Source organism: Muntiacus reevesi, chromosome 14 (assembly GCF_963930625.1).
Source record: "Muntiacus reevesi chromosome 14, mMunRee1.1, whole genome shotgun sequence".
Lineage (NCBI taxonomy): Eukaryota > Metazoa > Chordata > Mammalia > Artiodactyla > Cervidae > Muntiacus > Muntiacus reevesi.
In genome coordinates, this window is record NC_089262.1 from 9604322 (window position 1) to 9631750 (window position 27429).

Below are 27429 nucleotides of genomic sequence, written 5' to 3' on the forward strand. Positions count from 1 at the left end.
ATATTCCATAAACACATCCACACATACATATACACATTTTATTTCCAATGACCATAAAGACTTAACTATAAATTTTTCCCTAGGTCTGAGCTACCATCATGGGTATTGATAGTACCCAATGATCAAAACATTCGATGATTAGAACATACAATACTTGATACATCATTATTAAATATAAGACATTTTTATTTAAAAAGGATCCTTTAAAGAGATGGATGTTGGGTTTAAAAAATTAATTTATGACTCCATGAATCAACATTATATTTTGCTAGAATGAGATAGGTCAGGAGCAATATTTTTATTTTTGGCTTTAATAGATGTCAATTTTGAGAAACCCTGTTCACATAAATAATATGGTAAGGTTCCAGATGAACGCAAGATTGACCTTTCTTTGTAAAGAAGGTGGAGATACGTTGTGGAAGGGAAGTAGCAAAGAGACTAGGTGAAGTGTGGAGAGATGCTGGGGAAGACGAGCCCCTAGAAACAGATGTCTTGGAAGGGTCAGTGTGCCTCACTTTAATCGGGACTCACAGCCTCAGCCCAAGTCACCAGTCAGGACTTGGGTGGTCTGACTCCCATCCTCAACCCCAGAAAGCCTCAGGACAACAAGGACAGTCCTGGTGCTGCCTTCTGGGTACATCTTATTTTCTCTCTCTCCCCCTCCCAAGGACTCAGATCCTTGTTCTTCCAGACAGCTTAGCCCCAGACTCTTCATCAGGGGTGCAAACTCCACAACAATGGGTGAGAAATACCGAGACCTTTTAATGACACAGGATGAAAATGCTTGGGCTATACCGACCTTCAGATCAGGGCTTCCTAAACTGAAATGCAAACTGCATCACTGCAAATCTTGTTAAAAGGTAGATTCTGGTGGGCAGGTGTGGGGTGGGGTCTGGGGTTCTCCATGTCTACAGGGCTTTGCTTGGGAGGCACTTTGACTGTACAGAATGGTCTGACCTCCACCTCCATGCTGGCCAGCTGAATTGTAAGGAGCAGGCATGACTGAATCTCCAAAGAGCATGAAATGTCCACCTCCACAATGAGGGGGCTTAGGCTACAGAGGTATGCTTTGGCTGAAACTAATCAGAGAATCTTGGCTGTGGCTGACTGTGACGTCGGAGCTGCTGGAGCTCAAGGATAGGCATGGAAGGGACAAGAGAGGAAATAATAAGGCCGTGAACAAATCTAAGGGATTCTGGCCCAATACACGCTGATGACCTCGGCTAGCTGAGGAAGGCGGATTTGGTTGGGATTTGGTTCAGTGATAAAGAATCCACCTGCAGTGCAGGAATTGCAAGAGACGAGGTTCGATCCCTGGGATGGAAGATCCCCTGGAGGAGGAAACAGCAACCCACTCCAGTATTCTGGCCTGAAGAATCCCCACGGACAGTGGAGCCTGGCGGGCTACAGTCCATAGGGTCGCAAACAGTCAGACACGACTGAAGTGACTTTGCATGCATGGCATGCATGTTTTCACAAATTCATACCACAACATTTTGAAACATGAGTTTAAATTTTGTTCATTATATGATCAACTCTATTGAACACTTGGCTTCCTAAATTCAGACTTTGTCCAAATAAGACAAAACTCTAAGACAGCTAAAGTCAAATGATTCAGCTGCCTTATTATGCCACTAATATAACAATACAATAAAAAGCACACGTGCAAGGTGAAATATGATTAACATCTTAATGTCATAGCTTGATTTCTAACTTCTGCAATAAATCGGATGTGATATTCGAGAGAAGTTTCTTACTATGTATCAGTGATTCACTTTAATGTGGACAGAAATCATCTTATGTTATGCTAAGTTGCTTCAGTCGTGTCTGATTCTTTGCGACCTTATGGACTGTAGCCCGTGAGGCTCCTCTGTCCATGGGGATTCTCCAGGCAAGAATACCAGAGTGGGTTGTCATTTCCTTCTCCAGATCATCTTGGTGTCTTGCAAATACAGATTCTCATCCAGTAAATACATTTCTAACCAGCACCTAGGTCCTGAAATACAGTTTGGATAACAAGGCTCTAGAGAAGGAGTTAGAAAGTGTCAATTTTGGTCACTCTGCTGCTGCTGCTAAGTCGCTTCAGTCGTGTCCGACTCTGTGAAACCCCACAGATGGCAGCCCACCAGGCTCCCCCGTCCCTCGGATTCTCCAGGCAAGAACACTGGAGTGGGTTGCCATTTCCTTCTCCAATGCGTGAAAGTTTGGTCACTCTAGCATCCATAATTTTTAAGTACCAAGATATATTCTAATATAAAATTCAAAAGGTGAGATTGAATACTTTGTGGCAGTGATACTGACACTGAAGGAATGAAACAGGAAGATAGTGCATCTTATTTTGGGGAAATGATTCCATCCCGTTAAGTCGGTATGCCCAATTTATCAAAGCACAAGTGATTCATTACATGATGTTGATTGGGTCATATGTTTAATGGCTTATGAGTAAAACTACTTTTTCATTTGAAATTGCATTTTCTATAACCTACACGTGTATGCAGGGGCTTCCCTGATAATTCAGTTGGTAAAGAATCCGCCTGCAATGCAGGAGACCCTGGTTTGATTCCTGGGTCAGGAAGATCCACTGGAGAATGGATAGGATACCCACTCCAGTATTCTTGGACTTCCCTTGCGGCTCAGCTGGTAAAGAATTCACCTGCAATGTGCGAGACCTGGGTTTGATCCCTGGGTTGGGAAGATCCCCTGGACAAGGGAAAGGTTACCCACTCCAGGATTCTGGCTTGGAGGATTCCATGGACCACAGTCCATGGGGTCACAGAGTTGGACACGACTAAGCGACTTTCACTTTCATATGTGCATGCATGCTAAGTTACTTCAGCCGTGTCTGACTCTTTGTGACCCTATAGACTGTAGCCCACCTGGCCCTTGAATTCTGTCCATTGAATTCTCCAGGCAAGAATACTGGAGTGGGTTGCGATGCCCTCCTCCAGGGGATCCTTCCAAGCCAAGAAAGCTCTTTCCTCCAGGCAGGTTTGGTTTCTCCCAAGACCTCTTTCCTTGGCTTGCAGATGGTCGCCCTCTCCCTGTGTTTTCATATGGCTCTTTCTCTTATAAAAGTATCTGTGTTGTCGGACTAGGGCCCCACGCTGATGCCTCCAACAACTTAATCACCTTTTAAAGACCTTCTCTCCAGGTATGGTCTCATTCTCAGTCCTGGGGGTTGGGACTGCAACATATGAGCTTGGGAAGACACACATCAGTCCATAACAGCCCTCTTGCGGCTGTTGTTCAGTCGCTCAGGTGTGTACGACTCCTTGCCATCCTATGGACGGCAGAGTGCCAGGCTTCCCTGTCCTTCAGCATCTCCTGGAATTTGCTCAAATTCACGTTCACTGAGTCAGTGATGCTATCTAATCAGCTCAGCCTCTCTGCCCCCTTTTCCTCTTGTCTTCAATCTTTCCCAGCATCAGGGTCTTTTCCAATGAGTCAGTTCTTTGCATCAGGTGGCCAAAGTATCGGAGCTTCAGCTTCAGCATCAGTCCTTCCAATGAATATTCAGGGTTGATTTCCTTTTAGGAGTGACTGGTTTGATCTCCTTGCTGTGCAAAAGACTCTCAAGAGTCTTCTCCAGAACTACAATTTGAAAGCATTAGTTCTTCAGTGCTCAGCCTTCTTTATAGCTGGTGGCTCAGATGGTAAAGAATCTGCCTTCAATGCAGGAGACCTGGGTGTGATCACTGAGTCAGGAAAATAACCTGGAGAAGGGGCATGGCAACCCACTCCAGTATTCTTGCCTGGAGAATTCCATGGACAGAGGAGCCTGGTGGACTATAGTATATGGGGTCGCAAAGAGCCAGACATGACCGAGGGACTAACACTTTTCAGCCCTCTTGAGCAAGTCTGAATTCAGTGCACTCTAGACGACGCACCATTGATGAGAGATGCAGACAGAAGGAAGGGAAGACCTGGCGGTCAGTCAAGAAGGAGAGGGGACGGAGGTCAGAGGGGGATGGGGCAGGGCAGAGTGCCCGGGGTCCCGCACCCCCAGAGTTCTGTGGAGGCCCCAGCAAACACCTACTTCTCTGGGCTGTGTTCCCAAGTTCCTGCCATGGCCCCAAAGCCACTTTTGTATCCAGCACCGTGATCTGCTTTTCAATGAGACCTGCCTGGCTGGGGCTGCTGAAACAGCTTCCTGTCTCTTCACCCTCCTCTGGAAACTGACAACAAGCTCCTATTGACTGAGATAACCAGAGTGCATTTTTATTCCTTGTAATTTGTAAGTCCTTGCTGCAGTGAGTAAATGAATGTTGCACGTTCATACAAGCGCTTCAGTAGATGGCATGGCTTGAATGACCATATACTCTATGAGAGAAGTACATAGGGTCTTATATATTGTAGGCGTTGCCTTCTTTTTTTTTTAATCGGGGTATAATTGCTTATACTGCTGTGTTAGTTTCTGCCATATAACACAGTGCATCAGCTATATGTATACAAACATCCCCTCCCTCTCGGACCTCCCCAGCACCAATCCCACCAACGAGGACCACCATCCAGATCATCACAGAGCACAGAGCTGAGCTCCTACTATACAACACCTTCCCACAAGCTATCTGTCTTACACATGGTTGTGTATATATATCAATGCCAGTCTTCCAACTCATCCCCCTCTCTGGGTCCACATGTCCGTTCTCGATGACTAAGCCTCTATTCCCGCCCTGCAAATAGTTCATCTGCAACATTTCTTTAGATTCCACATATATGTGCTAATATACAATATTCGTTTTTCTCTTTCTGATTTATTTCAGTTAGGAAAAACACTCTTTGACATCAGTCACAGCAAGATCTTTTCTGACCCACCTCCAAGAGTAACACCTTCATTTTATTAAAGCAACATGCTCAGTCACTCAGTCATGTCTGAGTCTTTGCAAACCCTGGGTTTCTCTGTCCATGGGATTTCCCAGGCAAGAACACTGGAGGGGGTTGCCATTTCCTCCTTCAGGGGATCTTCCTGACCCAGGGGTCGAACCTGCGTCTCTTGCACTGGTAGGTAATTCTTTACTGCTGAGCCACCTGGGAAGCCCCATTAAAGCAACAATGTAAGGTAATCAAACAGAAAGTCCTTTCCTTTCCAATGGCTACACATGAAAATTTATAGTTAACCAAGGGTTTGCAGTTACTTACACAGACCAGGTCTAGCTTGTGTGTGCGCGCGCACACACTGCTTCATAGACATGCCCGGATTCTGTGTTCCTAACGACCCCTTTGACAATAATAGCAATACTGTCTGTTACTTTCAAGCTGACTTATGGTGAATTTAAATCTGTTTATGCTTCAATCATCTTCAAAACAAAGCCTGGCAAATACCTCAGAAACTCCCTGCAGAAACATTTCAGTTTATCTAAGACAGTCCATGTTTTACATTTTCTTCTTTAAAGTCAGAAGCATTTTTACTGCAGTGGAGATGTTAATTGCCACTTATCTTAATGAGTTGTCTTCTGATATGAAATAGCCCGGCTTGAAATACAGCAGACTGTTTTTTTTTTTTTTTGCCAAGAAGCGAGGAATAGGAGTTCGGTAGGTTCCTGTGAGAAATGAGATGCTTTTTCTTTTCTGTCTGCTTGCTTTGTGTTGGTTGCAAGCTCTCTGATTTAGGACCTTTGAGGTCTTGAGTTACTGCCTTCATCTTCAGTGTGAGAGAAAACTAACCCCAGCAGAAGTGATGAAATAGAACTCTGGCTCTGAAAGGAGAAACCACAGTAGGAGCTCCTGAGGTTATTAAAATAGAATTAGGTGGTAGCTGGAATAAACCAGTCACTAAGGGCAATTTTCAATAAAACTGGAGCAGACAGTTTTTATTTAAATTTGATTTATTTTTAAGTTCAAATGCTTTTAAAAGAGATCATTTCCTATTTATTTCCTAGTTAACATTCCTACCTCATCACTTCTAACGAAAAGTTTCCAGTGTCAAGAATGGTGCTGGCTGGCTACTGGGACTGTTTGTGATTGTCATTCAGTCTCCACATTGTGTCTGACTCTTGTGACCCCACGGACCGCAGCCACCAGGCTCCCGTCCTTCACCATCTCCCAGAGTTTGTCCACTGAGTCAGTGATGCTGTCTAACCATCTCATCCTCTGCCACCCCCTGCTCCTTTTGCCTTCATTCTTTCCCAGCATCATGTTTTTTTCCAATGGGTTGGTTCTTCACATCAGGTGCCCAAAGCGTTGGAGCTTCTACCTTAGCGTCAGTCCTTCCAGTGAATATTCAGGGTTGATTTTCTTTAGGATTGATTAGTTTGATCTCTTTGCCATTCAAGGGATTCTCTACAGTCTTGACCAGAACCATAATTAGAAAGCATAAGTGCTCAACCTTCTTTATGGTCCAACTCTCACATCTGTACATTGACTACTGGAAAAAACATAGTTTTGACTATATGGACTTTTGTAGGCAAAGTAATGTCTCTACTTTTTAATACACTGTCTAGGTTTGCTACTCAATAAATATTTACTAAATGACTGAATGGATGAATGAAATATCAAACCTTACCAATAGGCAGTACTTCTCAAATAATATTAATAATGATTTTTATGCTATAGAATACTGTGCCATCTAATTGAAGAAGCTCCTTCACATTTGTGATTTTAACTCTGAGTCTTATAGCTAATACATTAGCTAATATATTATTATAATATACTATTATTTTATTCAATAATAAGATTAAATATATACACATAACCATATATTGTGTATATTAAATGCATACATATAAGTGAATCATTTTGCTATATACCTAAAATGAATACAACACTGTTAATCAACTATGTTCCAATATAAAATTTTTTTTAAAATGTAAGCAAGAGATTGAAGAACTTAGATTAGGTAACATATTTGGCAAGTAATAAATGGCATGACTTCCCTGGTGGCTCAGTGGTAACAAACCCACCTGTTATTGCAGGAGGTGAAGGTTTGATGCCAGGGTCAAGAAGATCCCCTGGAGAAAGAAATGGCAAGCCACTCCAGTATTCTTGCCCAGGAATCCCAGGGACAGAGGAGCCTGGTGGGCTACAGTCCATGGAGTTTCAAAAGAGTCAGACATGACTTAGCTACTAAACAACAACAACAAATAAGTGGCATTGGATGGGCTTCAGAGCTTCCTACATCTACAAAGGTGTGGAAGGCACTGTTTTGCAAGGGGTCACATTCAAGATACTTGGAGTCATTTCCATTCATTCTTCCTCCCTGTGTCTGCATCTGCTGCTTTTCCATATGACTTGGTTTCTATTAGTAGTGCCTGGGCAGCCAAAGAAACAGCAGGCTGTTTTCTTTTCTTTTCATTGTGGGCAAATCAACATAACAGAAAATTATCATTTTAACCAGTTTTCAGTCCACAGTTCATGGTATACTGCTGTGCGACCGTCACCGCCATCCTTGTGCAAAAATTTTTCACTATCGCAAACAGAAACTCTATCCATTTGGGAAGTTCCCAACTCTCTCCTCCTCCTTGCCCCCGGCAACCACTATTCTAATTTCTGTCTCTGTGTTTTTGACTATCCAGGGACTTCATACAAGTGGAATCATACAATAGGAGTTATCTTCTTATATCTGAATTATTTCACTTATACTAATGCCTTTCAAGTTTATCCATGTTGTAACGGGTGTCAGAGTTTCCTTCCTTTTTAAGGCTGAAAAATATTCCATCATGTGTGTAGACCACAGGTTTATCCATTCATCCTCAATGGATGCATGGGTTTAAACAAGTAAAGAGGAAAGGGGGTTTCAGGGAAGACACTGGAAGGAAAGAATGACAACCCTGGGGAGATGACCACTCCAATTACTTGCAACAAATCATCCTATGACTCAAACGCTAAAAACAATAATCATCATTAATTATCTCACGGCTTCTTTGTATGATCACTCAAAACAGGGAATAGCAGGGGCAATTAGTATCTGCTTCAAATGTCTGGGATCTAAGCTGGAAGACCCAAAGGCATGCCTGGCACAGGGGGTCTGCTTTGAAAGTGCCTCCCTCACGTGGCGGGCAAGTTCATTCCTCCCCATGCTGAGCTCTACCGTTACACTTAAGAGCCTCAGGATGTTGAACTGGTCACAAAGGCAGCTCTGATTCAGTGTGGGAGACTCCATGCAAAGGTGTGGGGTTGTCTTGGACACCAGCTATGCAAACTCTATTGTTGTTGTTTAGTTGTTAAGCAGCGTCCAACTCTGTGGGACCCTATGGATTGTAGCCCGCCAGGCTCCTCTGTCCATGGGATTTCCCAGGCAAGAATTGGGAGTGGGTTGCTGTTTCCTTCTCCAGGGGATCTTCCCGACCCAGGGATCGAACCTGAGTCTCCTGCATTGGCGGGTGGATTCTTTATCACTGAGCCAAAAGGCAAGCCCACGCAAACCTTATCATTATTAATTACATCAAGTATACTAAACATCTGGAGATTTTTCAGAAATGATTAATATTTTAGAATACTGCGGCTTTGAAAAACTTGAAAGTATTCAGAAGGAATGCATAATTCTAGTCAGTCAGCAGATATATTCAAAACAGCATATGCATACATCCCAATGTTCACAGTGGTACTACTGATAAGAGCCAAGACATGGAAGCAACCTAAGTGTCCACAGACAGATGAATGGATAGAGAAGATGTGGTATATACATGATGGAATATTATTCAACCCTGAAAAGGAATGAAATAATGCCATCTGCAGCAACACAGACCGGCCTGCAGATTATCACATTAAGTGAAGGCAGACAAAGATAAGTGTCATGTGATATCACTTACATGTGGAATATAAAAAGGATATAAATAAAGTAACTGACAAAACAGAAATAGACTCACAGACAGAGCAAACAAACTTATGGTTACTGAAAAGCAAAAGGGGCAAAGGATAAGCTTGGAATTTTGGATTAACAAACACAGACTACTATCTATAAAACAGATAAACAACAAGAACCTACTGTATAGCACAGGGAACTACAATATATACAATATCTTGTAATAATGTATTTTCAATATCTTGAAAAGAACCTGGAAAAGAATATTTATCTGTATATACATAGACACACACATATATACATGTGTGTGTGTGTGCGTGTATATATATATATATACATGCTTCCCAGGTGGTGCTCGTGGTAAAGAATCCGTCTGCCAATGTAGAAGATGCAAGAGACCCAGGATCGATCTCTGGGTCAGGAAAATCCCCTGGAGAAGGGAATGGCAACCCACTCCAGTGTTCTTGCCTCCAGAATCCCATGGACAGAGGAGCTGGGCAGGCTATAGCCTACATAGGGTCACAGCAAAAAGTGACTGAGCACACATGCATACATATACAGCTATTGGATGGTAAAGAATCTGCCTGCAATGCAGGGGACCAGGGTTCGATCCCTGGTTTGGGAAGATCCTCTGGAGAAGGGAATGGCAACCCACTCCAGTGTTCTTGCCTGAAGAATTCCATGAAGAGAAGAGCCTGGCGGGCTACAGTCCATGGGATCGCACAGAGTTGGACACGATTGAGTGACTAACATTAAAAACATATATATATGTATATATATGTATGTATATATAACTAAATCACTTTGCTGTACACATAAATCATTACAGGTCAACTACACTTAGACTACCTACTGGTTCAGAGGAATTATTTCTGCTATACTGTGACTTTTAAGACAGTGGTTTCCAAACATTTGTCTGAAACCAATTTTGATTTTTTTCGTAAAGGTACCTTTATGCAACTGAGAAGATTGTCAATATTCCAAGGTTATTTCATATCTACCTTTCCTGCCTGTTAAGAAGTGGCTGGAGGAGGCTATTTGCAAAGGAAAAGCCCCACCACCCTGGGCTGGCACCTGCCTGCTTTTGAAATGCAACTGTTTACATTCCAAAAACACTGGGAATCACTGTGCTGTGTTTTACAGTCTTGAGGTTCCCCCCACCCCCAGGGTGGTGTTCACTATAGCATCTGTCAGTATAGAGCACCTGAGGGCAGAGAGAAGCCCTCACTTTAGGGGTCTCCATGCAAACACAAGGTAGATTTTTGTCCAGTTTGCGACACAACCAGAGTTTTCTTGGTGTGGTGGCTTCAGTTTTAAAGAGGCTTCTGAAACTGGTGGCCCGTGGGCCATGCTCTAGTACACAATTTTAAAAAACAGGCATTAAAAGAGCAAAGTGCATAGTGAAATGCCCCTAGAAAACCAAAAAGGTAAAACAACAAAAAAAGTGAGGATCCTGTCTCATCTCAGTCTATGAGAGCCTTTCAGAATATAAAACATTCTGTGTTGCTAGAATGCTGCGCACTGGGTTTGCCAACAAATGTCTTCTTTTCCTATCTTCCTTCTACTCATCTTTCTACTCTTAACAGAATTAAGTGGATGCTAGAACACACGGGGTTCAGGAAACCAGTTAAGGTAGCTGAACATGATTCTTCAGTAGATGAAAACTTAAGCTACCAGATTTGCAATGTATCATGAACAAAGAAAATATCACTTCAAAGTACACTTTTCTTACTATAAAATGCTAGTTTTCCCTCTATAGATGTCAGTGCCTCCAAATTAATGAACACTATCAGCTGCAAAACATCTCAAGAAGCAATGGAAATTAATTTCCATTAGTCACAAATGGACAGTCAACTACCACCTGCCTTATAAGACAATAAAAGCTTTGAATGCTCCATTTTTGTCCTCAATTACATGTTCAAAGTCAGATGGTGAAAAAAAGAGACTTAAGATATTCAGAAAAATATTAAAACTGGTTTGCACGTGAAATAATCAAAGGGGATTTCAGATTTTCCATTGCAATGGGATAAACAGGGAGGCTATGAGGATGGTTTGATTGAGGTTGGTTTTCCATAGTTACCAGGTTTCGACTCAGATGGTAAAGAATCTGCCTACAATGTGGGAGACCCAGCCTCCATTTCTGGGTCGGAAAGATCCCCTGAATAAGGAAATAGCAACCCATTCCAGTATTCTTGCAGGCAGAATTCCATGGACAGAGAATCCTGAAGGGCCACAGTCCGTGGGGTCGGAAAGAGTCAAACACACTTAGTAACTAACATTCAGTTGCACTTCCCGCAGTTACAGCAGCATATGTTGAATAATAAAGGGAATTCATTTCTTTAAGATGGTTAAGGTGTCTAAGAAGAATTTTTCTAAGAAGATTCCAAAAGGTTGAGCATAACTATGTGAATGCTGATTAAACATAATACATAGACAGCCAGCCAGGAGGTGCTTCCCGATATTCTCATAGCTACTGGGATGAACTGAAATTTCTGTAAGGAAAACGAATCTTGAGTTCCTCTAGTTTTGTGAATTTATATTTCACATGGACTTGAAGAATGGGACACATTCAGAATGACTTTTTCTAAAGTGGGAAAACAAAAGCAAAACACAAGGGTTGGGAAAGCAGACTGATGGATAAATAGACAAGAAGCAAAATCAACATATCATTACTGGGTGTCTGTTGTTCCATTAATAATCATGAATTTGTATAAGTTTTGCAAAACTTATCTCTGGGTAAATGTGAGCAGAGCTAATTAGCAAATAGATTACATATATATTTTGTTGTTTAGTCACTAAATCCAACTCTTTTGTGACTCTGTGGACTGTATCCTGCCAGGTTCCTTTGTTCATGGAATTCTCCAGGCAAGAATACTGGAATGGATGGTTGCCATGTCCTCCTGCAGGGGATTTTCCCAACCCAGGGATCAAACCTGTGTTTCCTGCATTGGCAGGTGGATTCTTTACTGATAAGCCATCAGTGAAGCCCTATGTATACACACAAGTACATGTATGTGTATATATACACACAATTTATGAATTTGTATACACATAATCTATGTGGCATATATGTAGATGCCATTTTCCTTAACAAAACCAAATCTAGGACTGTCAAGGTTCCCCCTATAGGAAGACAGTCCTTTACGAATTAACCAAGTTAGCCAGAAGTCACCCTGAATTTCCTTCGTTTCTCTTTTTTCTCCTTCCCACTTGTGGGAACTAACCTTAGAGGAAGAGGGATGCTGCGGTCCATTTTTATAATCTTATTCATTACCAGACTCAAGGAACTTTCCTTTGATTCCTTCTGAAGCACAAACCCTTCTTCTGATTCCTTCAAACCTCCTCTGAGAGTTCTAAAAAGTACCAAATGGAAAGTGAAAGGGGAGCACTCAGGAAATAAAGGCAGTGACCCCCAAAGAGAGCACTGGGATTTAGGAGCGCCCATTCTGGGTATGTCAGGCTCTCTAACTCCCCACAAGATTCCGGGGGAAAAGTCTTTCTCATTTCCAGGTTCTCAGCTTGTTTCTAAGGGGCACCATTTTTCATATTCACACTCCTTTTGGGCTCAAATAAACTGATTTCTTTCACAGTGATGATGGAGAGGGATTTACTTCTTCTTTTTCACCTGCAGCTTACCTTTCTGCTTCATCCTAAGTGATTGGCAAAGGGATGACTTCATCTGCAAGACCCTACCCTCTCTTCAGCATGTGAGAAGTCGCTTCAGTCATGTCCGACTCTGTGAGACCCCATGGATCACAGCCTGCCAGGCTCCTCTGTTCATGGGATTCTCCTGGCAAGGATACAGGGGTGGGCTGAGGTTTCCTCCTCCAGGGGATCTTCCTAGGCCAGATCTCTTCTGTCTCCTGCAGTAGGAGGCGGGTTCTTTACCACCAGCGCCACCTGTTCGGCTCAGCTCAGTCGTGTCCGATTCGTTGTCACCCCGTGGACTGCAGCACATCAGGCCTCTCTGTCCATCACCAACTCCTGGAGCCTGCTCAAACTCATGCCCACCGAGTTGGTGATGCCATCCAATCATCTCACCCTCTGTTGTCCCCTTCTCCTCCTGCCTTCAGTCTTTCCCAGCATCAGGGGAAGTCCCCCTTTTAGCATGAGAATATCTAAATCCAGTAGGTAACACAGGAACCTGCTTATCAGTGAGAAAACAGACTAACCTTGAAGCAGGGAGTAGCATGAATTACAAACTCAAGTCATACACTGAGAGTATAGCAAAATCACTGCAAACCAATTATTTGTTTTACTTAGGAATTCAATAGGACATCCCTTTAAACCATCAATTATCCTTATTTTCATGTCATCACTGTACTTATTACAGGGGACCTTAAAATTAAGACTAAAGATGCTTGACATTTCATAGAGTTCTGACTTCTAGGGAGCCGAGGTCCTCTGATGCCAGATGATATCAGCAGAGTTCCTCTCTCCTATAAACCTATGTGGTAAAGATTTCATGGTAATTTAACTATTGAATGCAACTTTCCAGTTCTTTTGAATCAGGAAAGTGAAAGTGTTAGTCGCTCAGTCATGTCCAACTTGTGTGACCCGATAGACTACAGCCTGCCAGTCTACTCTGCCCCAGGGAATTCTCCAGGCAAGAATACTGGAGTGGGTTGCCATGCCCTCCTCCAGGGGATCTTCTGAACTCAGGGCTCGAACCTGGGTCTCCTGCACTGTGGGCAGACTGTTTACCATCTGAGCCACCAAGGAAGCCCATTGAATCGGAGGAAAAATACTATCTCAGTTCCTGGAACAGGGAGTGAGAGTAGTTGGTTTTAAGCAGAGGGGTTAAAGGTAAGTTCTGAAAAGTCTGCGTCAGGATATACGATGGACACGCAGGTAAAACATTAGATACACAGGTTAAGTGAGCAAAGGCAAACAGCCCTATCTTCATAATGGAGACCAAACCTAGGATCACACGGCCACTTCCAGAGAGGCTAAGCAGGGGAGAAGGAATTCTACTGGAAGGAGAGGGAGGGTGTACGTTAGTTTTTGCTCCTGTGATGGGTTCTAGAGAGCCTAGACTTGGCTTTTTGCCCCAAGTGAGGCAGGGAAGTCCAGAATGCACATGGCCCACTTTACAGGGACTTGAGTTTCTCAGGCTCTTCTGCACCCTGGGGGCTTTGCTAGTGGATGGGGATCCTGAGGAGGATGTTGGACCAGGTGTGAGCTACAGGCTCACCTACTGAACAGAGGGTAGAGCCTGTTTTACCAAAAGCACATGGATTGAGGGGAAGAACTGGCAGGCTGTCAAGAGGAAAGTCTGCAAATCTGAAAAACACAAAACAGAGATTTCTACTGTCACAACTGCTGAGGATCAGCTAATGATTCATTAACCAGCTAGGTAGGACCCAGGTAAGAGTGACTCATCAGCTTTGACTACCTCTGATCCATCACTCTTACTTGTGGGATGCGGTCGAGGTCTCTATGCCAGAACCCACTCTGGTACAAATGAGGTGGGGGGTGTCGATTAGAAATGAGTTGTTCTTCTAGAAATGCGATCATTCACTCCTACTAGTGATGCTGAAGACAGAAGGCAAAATGAGTAATCTGGGCTCCCGGAAAATCAATACGCGCACAGACAAGTATTGTGTGTAAACTGTACTTTCCTTTTAACTGATAAGAGGAATCCTGAAAAGGAGGCTTTTGCAAAACAAACAAAATCCTTTCTGCAGGGACATCTTCTCTTCCATCTTCTGATTGTGTGTCCCGGCCAGGAAGGCCCAGGTCTCAGCGTGCCCTCCCTCCTTGCCCCCTCACTGGCCTCTGCTCCCACCTCACTAGGTCCCTTCCCTCCCCTGGCCCCTTAGCAGGGCATCCCCCAGGATCTGCCCCTTGGTCTTCCTCACCAGACAGCTCACGGCCTCTCTGCCTTCATCACTTTCTCCATGTCCCTGACTCCCGAGGGCCACTCTCAGCTCTAACCTCGGTGCCCCTGATGGCAGGAGCCGAGGTGTCAGCAGAGAGGCCGTGGTGGTAACAATGGGCCCTTCCCCAAGCCAGGAAATGTCCCAAAGACCTCCAGGTCTTAACATATTTCACCTTACAGCTTTATCAGGAAGGTGCTTTTACAATATCTGTTTTAAATACATGGACACCGAGGGCAGGGCAGGTGAACATCACACCTGGAATCATGACTGGCTAAGAGTCCTTTCCCCATGTATTGGATGCCCTTTATAACCCAGACCTCCTCTACTCCTCCCGTGGGAGGGGAGAGCATGCAGGGCTGCCCAAGATCACTGCCTGGGGTCAGAGGAGAGAATGTGTGAATCTCTACTTAACCAACATAACCAAACAAAACAGCAGTTCAGAACGATCATATTTCCTCTACACATGGTGCTGGCCTCTCACCGGGCCCACATTTCAGATGACAGTGTCTTTTTTACTGGAAGTCACAACATGCCAAGAATGACAGTGAGCACTGCAGACAGTGACTGCAGCCATGGAATTAAAAGATGCTTGCTGCTTAGAAGAAAAGTTATGACAAACCTAGACAGCATATTAAAAGGTAATAAAGGTCCGCATAGTCAAAGCTATGGTTCTTCCAGTAGTCATGTGAGAGTTGGACCATAAAGAAGGCTGAATGCTGAAGAACTGATGCTTTTGAACTGTGGTGCTGGAGAAGACTCTTGACAATTCCTTAGACAGCAAGGAGATCAAACCAGGCAGTCGTAAAGGAAATCAACCCTGAATATTTATTAGCAGAACTGATGCTGAAGCTGAAGCTCTGATACCGTGGCCACATGGTGCAAATAGCCAACTCACTGGCAAAGAACATGGATGTCGGAGCTTGCTCAGATTCCTGCCCATTGAGTCGGTGATGCTGTCTAACCATTTATCTATAGTTTTTTTGTAGCAATCCTTTCTAAGGACCACTTGACTTCATACTCCAGGATGTCTGGCTCTAGGTGAGTGGTCATACCATCGTGGTTATCCTGGTCATTAAGACCTTTTCTGTATGGTTCTTCTGTGTATTTTTGCCACCTCTTCTTAATCTCTTTTGCTTCTGTTTGGCCCTTACCATTTCTGTCCTTTATCATGCCTGTCCTTGCATGAAATGTTCCCTTGACATCTCCAACCTTTTGAGGAGATCTCTGGTCTTTCCCATTCTATTGCTTTCCTCTAATTCTTTGCATTGTTCATTTAAAAAGGTCTTCTTATCTCTCCTTGCTATTCTCTGGAACTCTGCATTCAGTCAGGCATATCTTTCCCTTTCTCCTTGCCTTTCACTTCTTTACTCAGCTATCTGTAAAGCCGCTTCGGACAACCATTTTGCCTTCTTGCATTTCTTTTTCTTTGGAATGGTTTCGATTACTGCCTCCTGCATGATATTAACAACTTCCATCCACAGTTATTCAGGCACTCTATCGACCAGATCTAATTCCTTGACTCTACTGTTACTTCCACTGTATAATTGTAAGGGATTTTATTTAGGTCATAGAGTAATTGCCCTTCTACTCTTCCCCAGTTGCATACTGGACATCTTCCAACCTGGGGGGCTTATCTTCCCATGTCATATCTTTTTGTCTTTTCATACTGGTCATCAACCATCCCTTTCATGAATCACAGCCTTGTTGCTGTGAACGGGCTTGCATAACTCAGTGAAGCTATGAGCCACCAGGGAAACCACAACTTAGATTTTCCTGGTGATATTTATGGGGCTTCCCAGGTGGCTTGACTGTAAAGTATCCACCTGCCAAAGTAGAAGATGCGGGTTTGATCCCTGGATTGGGAAAGTCCCCTGGAGAAGGCAATAGCAACCTACTCCAATACTCTTGCCTGGGAAATCCCATGGACAGAGGAGTCTGGTGGGTTGTAGTCCATGGGATCAGAAAAGAGTTGGACATGACTTAGCGACTAAACAACGATATTTATAAGCAGTATTTCTTAATAATATCTACTAATATAACATCCAATAATAATTTTAGTAAGACACTAGATAATTCTTTAAAAGTTCATAGTTTTAGATTATTGGTCAAACACTGTGGCTTGAAGCAAAACATGGAGAACAAGTTTGACAGAGTCCACTGAAAGTACAGTTGCTAATTTGGGCTCAAATTCAGCATTAAGAATGTGTCGCTGTATTTATTTATCTGTTACAATGAATAACAAAAAGAATATAGAGTTTCATTGTGAATCATGTTTGCAAAATGTTAGATTCCTTCATCATGTCTGAAAAACTGCTTTTGAGATGGTGTACATCAAGGATTATAATACCCTGAAACAGGATTAATCAAACTTGATTAAAAGATGCTATTCATGATGCAGCCTACACATTAAGCTATGTCAGTAAATGTATTGGCCATAACTTTTCTTCTTTCATGGACAAGAATATTTGTAACACCATCAGTATACCAGGTACATGAGTTTTGCTTTTTTTTCTGGTTATTTCATCAATCACACTTCAAAATAAAGATGCTATGAATGATTATTCCCAATGTTACGGAGTCCTTTCATATAAGTTCATTTTAAGATTTATATGACCTATATGTTTAAAAACAACACGTATTAAACTGAATATTTGGCATAGCACCAACAATATAGTAGCTGTAATGATACTTAAGAAATTCACATTTTATGGAAGATAATGTGCAATTAACAAATAGTTCTCAGCATAGGCTGCTATGAAGTAAATATTATATAAAAAGTTTTTTCAAAGTGATTGCTGACTTAAGGAAATCAAATTCTATCACCTCTTTGTATAAAAGTTTTTTGTGCAATTTTTGTTGGAATATACGAGAGCAGTTAAAAGTGGAAAGTCCAAAGTGTTGCCCCAATCTATATGATTCAGCTAAGCAAGCTCAAAAAAGCCAACCATTTAGAATGAATCCTTTCATATTCTATGACTTAGAAAAATTCTTTTAAAAATTAAAAAGGAATATACATATATAATTTCATATATATATATATATATATATATATATAATGAATCACTTTGTTGAGCAACTGAAACTAATATAACATTGTAAATTAACTATATTTGAATTTAAAAAAATATAAAATAGTCTAAATATATACATACACACGTCATTAAAACACCAAAAGGGAAAAAAGAAGATAACAGAAAGCTTCTGGTTTCAAGTCTAATGACTGAATTGGGGCTATCTTGATTTCAAATTCTTATTTTGAAATAGGTGGCTTGCTTCAAAATTCCTCATTGAAATTCATAATAGAAAAAAGACACTGTTCTGCAATAAGATGAATAAGTCATATATTAGAAAAGGATGAGAAAGAAAACAAAGCAAAGGCCACACATGCCATAAGCAATTATCAGACGGACCAGACCTATTTAGACAATTTGTATCATTACCTTCATTCCTGCATTCACTCCTCACATAGCAAACAGGTGCTTTCCCTCATCCTCCAAGAAAATCATAAAAGATGGTATGTAATTTCCATTTCCTTTTTATAAATATAAATGTTCATGCAAATATGTGCCTAAGAGTGTGGAGTCTGGCCTGCATATACATGGGTCAATTTTTCCAATCCTCCACTTATTTAAGGCACAAAATATGTGGATATCAGTTTCCTCCCACAAAGGAGAATTACATCAAAGACATAAGGCAAAGTGCTTTGAGAATTGTAATGTGCTCTAAAAATATGTTTGCAATGGTAAAGAGGCTTACATGGTTGGCTATTTAATAATACATAAAAAACTTTAACACACTCTCTCCAAAAATGTATGTATAAAAGTTAGAAAGAAGCCTAAAAGCTGGAAAAGTTTAAATCATAAATTATAATGCTGAGATACACTACTCTGAACCCCAGACATAAGAGATATTGGTTCTAGTAACATTCACTCAGGAAGGACCAAAGTTCATTCTTCAAAAGAAGATGCAAGAATGCTATCATAAAAGAAGCATTAGATTGTGGACTACAATTTTAGGCTTGGGATGTCTCAATTAAATCTGAACACTCTGACACATCCCTTTATTAAAAAAAAAAAAAACTCTACAAGAAAGGCATTATTGTATTTTATATACTCATTTCACATGATGCCAGGTTATTAGTTCTCTTTACATGAAGCCATAATAATTCAATTCTGGTTCTAGATCTGGTTCTCTTTTGCTTGTATCTGACCTTAGGATGGTGGTACAATATTTTTTTTCAGAACTGACATCTATTTAAAGCCAATGCTGATAAGCCAGAAAGGTAAAGACCAATACAGTATACTAATGCATATATATGGAATTTAGAAAGATGGTAATGATAACCCTATATGCAAAACAGAAAAAGAGACACAGATGTACAGAACAGACTTTTGGACTCTGTGGGAGAAGGCGAGGGTGGGATGTTTAGAGAGAACAGCATTGAAACATGTATATTATCAAGGGTGAAACAGATCACCAACCCAGGTTGGATGCATGAGACAGGTGCTCGGGGCTGGTGCACTGGGAAGACCCAGAGGGATCAGGTGGAGAGGGAGGTGGGAGGGGGGATCAGGATGGGGAATACATGTAAATCCATGGCTGATTCATGTCAATGTATGGCAAAAACCACTACAATATTGTAAAGTAATTAGCTTCCAACTAATAAAAATAAATGGAAAAAAAATGAAGCCAATGCTTAGCATTCTTTTCTTAATTTTTAACCAGAAGATAATTGCTTTACAATGTTGTGTTGGTTTCTGCCATACAACAATGCTAATCAGCCATATGCATACATTATGTATATATTCCCTGTCTCCTGAGCCTCCATCCCAGCCCCCATATCCTACCCGTCCAGGTCATCGGAGAACACCAGGCTAGGTCCCCACGCTACACAGAAGCTTCCCACCAGCACTTTACACATGGTAGTGTATATATGTCAATGCCACTTTCTCAGATCATCCCACCACCTCCTCCCCTCACTGTGTCCACCAAGTCTGCTTTCTGCGTCTGCATCTCTACTCCTGCCCTGCAAACAGGTTCATCAGTGGCATTTTCTAGATTCCCTGTGTGTGCGTGCTAAGTCAATCCAGTTGGATCTGACTCTTTGTGACCCTATGGACTGCTGCCACCACAGTTCTCTGCCCGTGGGGATTCTCCACGCAAGAATACTGGAGTGGGTTGCCAGTCCCTTCTCGAAGGGATCTTCCCAACCCGGCAAGCAAAACCACATCTCTTACGTTTCCTGCATCCCAGGCAGGTTCTTTACCACTAGTGCCCCTGGGAAGGCCCCTAGATTCCTTATGTACGTGTGCGTGTTAGTTGCTCAGTCATGTCCGACTCTTTGTGACCCCATGAAGCATACAGCCCGCCAGGCTCCTCTGTCCATGGAATTCTCCAGGCAAGAGTACCAGAGTGGGTTGCCATTCCCCTCTCCAGGGGATCTTCCCAACCCAGGGATCGAACCCAGGACTCCTGCACTGGAGGCAGAATCTTTACCATATGAGCCCCCAGGGAAGCCTAGATTCCACATATACGAGTTAATACACAATATTTGCTTTTCTTTCTGGCATTAGCCTTCTTAAAAATAACATAGTAAACTTGCAATTCATATAACACTGATTTGCCTATAGGTTTACACCTACAAAGGATGCGTGCCCAATATACTCTTATTCACTCTCACTTCTTACAGGTGTTTCTCTTCCTTGGTTTACAGTGGGCACTCATTAAATATATGTCACATAATCCATAACTAGTCTGATGATGATATGCTGAAAGAAGAAAAAAGGCTATAAAAGTGATAGCAATATAAAATGAAAAGGATATGTCATTTAATAAAAGTATAACACATTTAATATACAGTATGCAATAAGGAAGCTAAGTTGTAGTGAGAGAAACATAAATTTGGACTCCTATTAGGCCAAATTCCCCTAATATGAAAATGTAAAAACGTCTTCACTGAAGATTATATACTTATCCTCAATTTATATTTTAAATGTTAAATAAAGCACTGCCAATTCAATTATGTATTTTCCTATTTAGCATTTCCTAAAGAGTGTGCTACTGTTCTATTTCTACATGTTTTCAATAACATATTTAGAAAGAATATTTAAAAATAGAGAGCTTTGGAGAAGGGATAGATTGGGAGTTTTGGATTAGCAGATGCAAACTATTATATACAGGATGGATAAACAGCAAGTTCCTATTATATGGCATAGAGAACTATAGTCAATATACTGTGATAAACCACAATGGAAAAGAATATAAAAAAAGATTATATACATAGGTATAATTGAATCACTTTGCTATACAGCAGAAACTAACATATTGTAAATGAACTATATCCCAGTAGAGCAAAATTTAAAACTAAATAAATAAAGGGTGTTGTGTTATGTGAAAAGCATTCTACCCCCACTCGCCAAGAATACCAAAGGATTTAGTGCAAATTTCCGGACAAAGACAATAGAGATCCTTGTTTCAACTGAAAGTCTAGAGGAACAGGATGCTGAATAAAATGCAAATATAAGAATTTTTCTTATTTCTAGTAGCTAACACTTACTATAATCCCCCTTTACAGTGGAGGTTTTACCACATACAATATTTAACATAAGCCCTCCAAGTAGGCTTGAATTGTGCTAAAGAAGCTATCTTAAAGAATACCATAAAATGGTCCCATTCTGCCTTTTATGTATGTAGAGGTGATTTCTTTTTACAAAAGAATCTATGCAAACCCCTCAATACAGTGCACTTGCATTGTGTGCTCTATCAGAGAAAATACCCGAAAATTCCTTGAGATGAATTTTAAGTATACCACCAGAATCAAGTCACATGCCTGCTATAAAGACATACCAGGAACCTGACATATCTATAGTATTCACAGATGCAGATATATATTTATGGGACTCTGTCTGCATAAATCAAATGCCTATGAATAAAACATCATTTAACTCTACAGGAATTCAATTCCAATTTCAGAAGTAGAGCATCACTAAAGCCTTGGCCACTGTTGAAACAAGAGAGCAAAAAAAAAAAAAAACAAACCAAAAAACCATTTCTCAATAATAACAACTTCTTTAATACACTATATTCAAATTTTTAATCAATGTCGAAAGCAACTTCAGCCTAATGTTTATTTTCAGACACAAAAATGAAGGTAACAAAGGTTTTCTAAATTTCCAATTTTTAGTGTAACCTGGTAAAAATTTCCAATTTTTAGTGTAAACTGTATACCACTCTCCACTCATGAATGGAAATATACAAGGTGACAAAGTGTGCTTCTCCTGAGACAAGAAAATATGTAGACTACAGTGTCTGACGTCAAATGATACAACCTCCCATCCTCTGTTTCTACTGCATCACAGAAGGCTGTTTCAGATCTCACAACTAGCTGAAACCCTCAAGCATCTAAAATGTTCCGATCAAAAGATCATCTTTGCTACTGAACCGCAGAAGGTACTAGGGATTCATGACCAACACCCATATTCCAAGTCAAACAGAAGATGATGGAAGTCAACCAAAGTCAACCCTTTCAGACTCCGCCAGAGACATGGATGCAATCAAGTGATGCAAAACGAAAAAAAACCAAAAACAATCATGCAGTCCCAAGGTCTGGCTGGAAAACCTCTTTAGCAGCGCTGGGGGGAGAGGAGAAGGTTGGTACCCACCTGGGATCTTTCTGAATGCTGTCGATGGATGGGGACCTGGCCAGGGTGCCTTCCGGGGGAAGGGCAGGGCCGGACTTGCTGTACGGAGACTCCACGGAGGGGCAGTACTGCAGCTGTCGGTAGGGGTCTGCGTAGCTGGAGGCCGGGCCGGCGGCATAGCTGGCCCTCTGGAAGGAGGCTGCGGCGGCGCTCTGCGGGCCGTGCTGGCTGCCTGCGCGCTGCAAGGGGGCGGAGTCGACACCGGGGGAGGACGGGGCTAGGGCAGCAAAGGAGGGACAGAGTAAAAAATTGAGCACCTGCTCACAGAAACGGTTCACCAGGTCTAGGCAGGGGGAATTACACACACACACAAAACAACACGACAAGGGTTTGAAAGAATTAACAAAATTGTTACATTTCAACTGACGCATCCAACATTATCCACTACAATGACATTAGCATGCTGTTTCGTTGGCCCAAAACTTCGTTGGGGTTGTCCCATCCCATCTTAGGGAAGAACCTGAATGAACTTTCTGGCCAACCCAATATTTCGGGAATAACCCTTCCATCTCTAGGACCAAAATGCCTCTGTGATGTGTTTCCTGCTTCCTGACTTCCAAGAAGAGGTTTGCTCATCTGACACGTAAACTCTGTACGGAGCGAAAACCCAGAAGAAATGGAAGGGATATTTCCTAAGGACTTATGGGCAGTGACTTCTTCATTGTTCCGGCTGAGAAAATTCAGGCAGTGTTCGTTCAGGGGATGATAGATTAATTTTATCAAGGGTGTGAAACATATTTAGTAACGCGGTTGATTTTTCCCAAATAAAAGAAAACAAGGAAAAGTGAGGGGGCGTGTATCCGTGGGGGTGGAGGCGGACGTGGGTCTGTAATTAGTGCTAGAGCATTAAATGCAGGGCTAGACAGTTCTTGTAAAGTTCAATACCCACAAGATTTTTATATGTCTCTTTTTCAACTCGAGCTGTCATACTAACAAATACACTTGGTGAAGGGTAGGCATGCCAGAGGCGATGAAGACCCACCCGACTGCAACGCAGACAAAATAAGGTGCTGACTTGGCTTTTCCAGAAGTATTTGCATCTCTTCAATAACGCCTAAATTGTCGGAAGAAGATCTGACGCCAGTTACTAAAATCGGTTTGACTATTTCCAAGCTGAATTTCAGCTTTCTGTTTCCTTCCTGGGTTCTCTGGAGTTTGTTTCCTATCATTATTTTTATCTGGTCCTCAAAAATACTTAACATCTAAGATTTAGGTGACCTATACAATGAAAATAGCATCTTCCATATTAATAGAATGTGATTTAATAACTGTTTAATCATTATCCATGATTAACATTAGGTGGCACCTTTACTTTCTAGCTCAGAATGAACATAAACACACTACTATGTATAAAATAGATAACAAAAATGGACCTACTCTACAGCACAGGAAACTCTACTCAATATTTTGCAATAAGCTATATGGGAAAAGAAACTGGAAAAAAGACAAATATATATATTCATATATATATATGAGACTGAACCACTTTCGTGTACACCTGAAACTAACACAACATTGTAAATTAGCTATACTTAAAAATAAATATATCCTGTGTCTCGATATGACCATTTATAACATGCAAGCTCTACACAGAATTAGATTCCAAATATCAATCACATCCTACAACTCAAGACTTTTTGAGCACTACCCAGTGAATGGTGATAAAACTTCTTCTCTCTCACATTAGAAGACATATTCAAAATCAAATACAGAAGAAAGAAAACAATACTAGTTTAATATTAAAGGAAGTTAAGGACTTCATGTCAAAATGATAAAAAAAAAAGTTGCAAAGTGAACTGGAGAAATATATTTTAATATGAGAACTGATTTTAATTAAGAGGTCAGGGCTTCTCATTTTCAATGACCTTTTAAAACTTAATCTTATAATATCCAAAATCAGGAGACCAGGTACCATGACACGGTGAAAATGAGAAAAATATTTAAGAAAACTTTCTAAACTAAAAGTGTGTATACTCCCAAAAGAGTCGGGTTTTGAAATGACAAGGGTTGCCTTGACGGATTAAGTTTCAAAGCCATTAGATTAGACTAATAAAAAATTAAGTTCACAACCAGAAAACCTGTCTTATGTCTTTATGCAGTTTCTGGAGCATTTATATTTTCTCCAAAATTTTGCAAGCATGTCTAATTAAAATTCCCATTTTAATATTTATGAACAATGTGCTATATGTCATGGGAACAGGGATTTAAAATTCAGGCCAGGCATAACCATGCTCTTGGAAGAACAAATGCCCAGAGGTAAACAAAGTTTCATTTTCTAGATGAGTTGTGAAAAGCCAGTCAGCAAATTAAAGGCAAAAGGGAAAACTAACAATAACCTGACTTTTTTTTCAGATAAATACAATTTTTTCTTTCAGGAACTAAATATCTATATTAAAGCTTCCTAAAAAAGGTTACTAATATCAGAAAAATCATTTTCTATACAAAATTATTTGTTACTAATACCTTGAAATACAGTGGTTAACAGGAAGGGAAGGCAAAATGGCAAGGATGACAATTTAAGGCTGAAACATAAAACATAAAAAAAAAGAGAGAGAGAAAAAGATTGAAACATGACAAAACACTACTGTTAAAAAATGATAACACAAGTTAAAAAAAAAAAAACTCTCAGAGGAATGAATAAATTTTAAAAGAATAGGGAATTCTCTAGCGATCCAGTGGTTAAGACTCCACATTCTCAATTCAGGGGGAACAGTTCAGTCCCTGGCTGGGGAACTAAGATCACGTAAGCTTCAAGGGAGACTGGACCAAAGGCGAAAGCAGAGTGTGAAAGGCATTAATAGAGCAGGAACAAGAAGACAACGTCTCACGTAAGAGGAGAAAAGGTGAAGGGCAGTTTATGAACGTTGTTAGGCTCAGATATGTATTCTGCACTGGCACTGGCCTTGTGGGGAGGAAATGTTAGGGAATTCCACATTCAGAGCTTGGCTTCGGAAGCTAACAATCAGGGCCACATCTGGGTTTTCCATTTGTATCTGGCAACTAACAGAGTTCTCAAAGCTCCAGTTTCCTGACTGTTCAGTGAAAAGAAGACAAGGGCCCAATGGGATGACTGCTTGTTTTAAAGGCAAGAAAAGCTATTAATGCCTAGTAAGTGCAAAGCAACCTGATGCGAAGAGCTGACTCATTTGAAAAGACCCTGATGCTGGGAAAGATTGAGGGCGGGAGAAGAAGGGGACAACAGAGGATGAGACGGTTGGATGGCATCACTGACTCAATGGACGCGAGTTTGAGCAGGCTCCGTGGGGGAGATGGTGGAGGACAGAGGAGCTTGGCATGCTGCAGTCTATGGGGTGGCAAAGAGTCAGACACGACTCAGGGACTGAGCAACAACAACAATTATTATTACTACTATTTAATAATGTTGAAATCAGTTCACATTAGGAAAGAGACTGGATATAAGACATGGAGTAACAAGTCCTGGCCTGATATAAAGCATGGATATCAGACTTTGTAACTCCTGGAAATGTTTACCTAGTGTGCACTCTTATTTCCTCCAACAACCCAATACTAGAATAAACTGCCAACATCTGTTGGATCATTGAAAAGGCAAGAGAGTTCCAGAAAAACATCTACTTCTGCTTTATTGGCTACGCCAAAGCCTTTGACTGTGTGGACCACAACAAACTCTGGAAAATTCTGAAAGAGATGGGAATACCAGACCACCTGATCTGCCTCTTGAGAAATCTGTATGCAGGTCAGGATGTAACAGTTAGAACTGGACATGGAACAACAGACTGTTTCCAAATAGGGAAAGGAGTACGTCAAGGCTGTATATTGTCACCCTGCTTATTTAACTTATATGCAGAGTACATCATGAGAAACGCTGGACTGGAAGAAGCACAAGCTGGAATCAAGATTGCCGGGAGAAATATCAGTAACCTCAGATATGCACATGACATCATCCTTATGGCAGAAAGTGAAGAACTAAAGAGCCCCTTGATGAAAGTGAGAGTGAAAAATTTGGCTTAAAGCTCAACATTCAGAAAATTAAGATCATGGCATCCAGTCCCATCACTTCATGGCAAATAGATGGGGAAACAGTGGAAAGTGGCAGACTTTATTTTTTGGGGGCTCCAAATCACTGCAGATGGTGACTGCAGCCACGAAATTAAAAGACACTTGCTCCTTGGAAGAAAAGTAATGACCAACCTAGACAGCAGATTAAAAAGCAGAGACGTTACTTTGCCAACAAAGGTCCATCTAGTTAAGGCTATGGCTTTTCCAGTAGCCATGTATGGATGTGAGAGTTGGACTATAAGAAAAGCTGAGCGCTGAAGAATTGATGCTTTTGAACTGTGGTGTTGGAGAAGACTCTTGAGAGTCCCTTGGACTGCAAGGAGATCCAACCAGTCTATCCTAAAGGAAATCAGTCCTGAATATTCATTGGAAGGACTGATGCTGAAGCTGAAAATGCCAACACCTTGGCCACCTGATGTGAAGAACTGACTCGTTAGAAAAGACCATGATGCTGGGAAAGATTGAAGGTGGGAGGAGAAGGGGCTGACAGAGAATGAGATGGTTGGATGGTATCACCGACAGGATGCACATGAGTTTGAGTAAGCTTCGGGAGTTGGCAATGGACAGGGAGGCCTAGCAAGCTGCAGTCCATGGGGTCGCAAAGAGTTGGACATGACTGAGTGATTGACTGAACTAACTGACTGACTCTTATTTCCTCCAACAACCCAATACTAGAATAAACCTGCTCTCACTTTACAAGTGGGAAACTGAGGCACAGAGAGATGCTCCAACTTGCCCAAGTTTGCCTTATATTTAGGAGAGAAGGAATTCATGCCCTTGAGCCCTGTTTCCCGAATTTATAATTACAACTACCAACTTTATAAACTGGACCAGGTTTATAATCTCAAATATGTGTATTACTGAAGTACCTAACACAGTGAGAAAACTTAGAAAAATTGATGAGAGGCCTAAAATTAAGGGAAATGTCTCCCAAAAGTACAGAGAAGAGATGGGCTTATAATAAGGATCAACAACTTGAATAATATAGGGAAAAACTATTATAACTTGTGTGCAAATTTATACCATTTCTTATTTAATTGAATTTATTAATATTCAGAAAAATCTTTAT

The 27429-nt window shown here is 41.3% G+C and overlaps 1 protein-coding gene across 2 annotated transcripts in view; it reads right to left on the reverse strand.

Moving 5' to 3' along the window:
* The window catches only part of CTNND2 (catenin delta 2), a 1077052-nt gene that overhangs the window by 382791 nt on the left and 666832 nt on the right, over window positions 1–27429 (reverse strand). For both annotated transcript variants that reach the window (XM_065905365.1, XM_065905368.1), the window contains one exon: window positions 22284–22539. In XM_065905365.1, the coding sequence (XP_065761437.1) occupies window positions 22284–22539 (256 nt within the window). The remainder of the gene's footprint in view (window positions 1–22283; window positions 22540–27429) is intronic.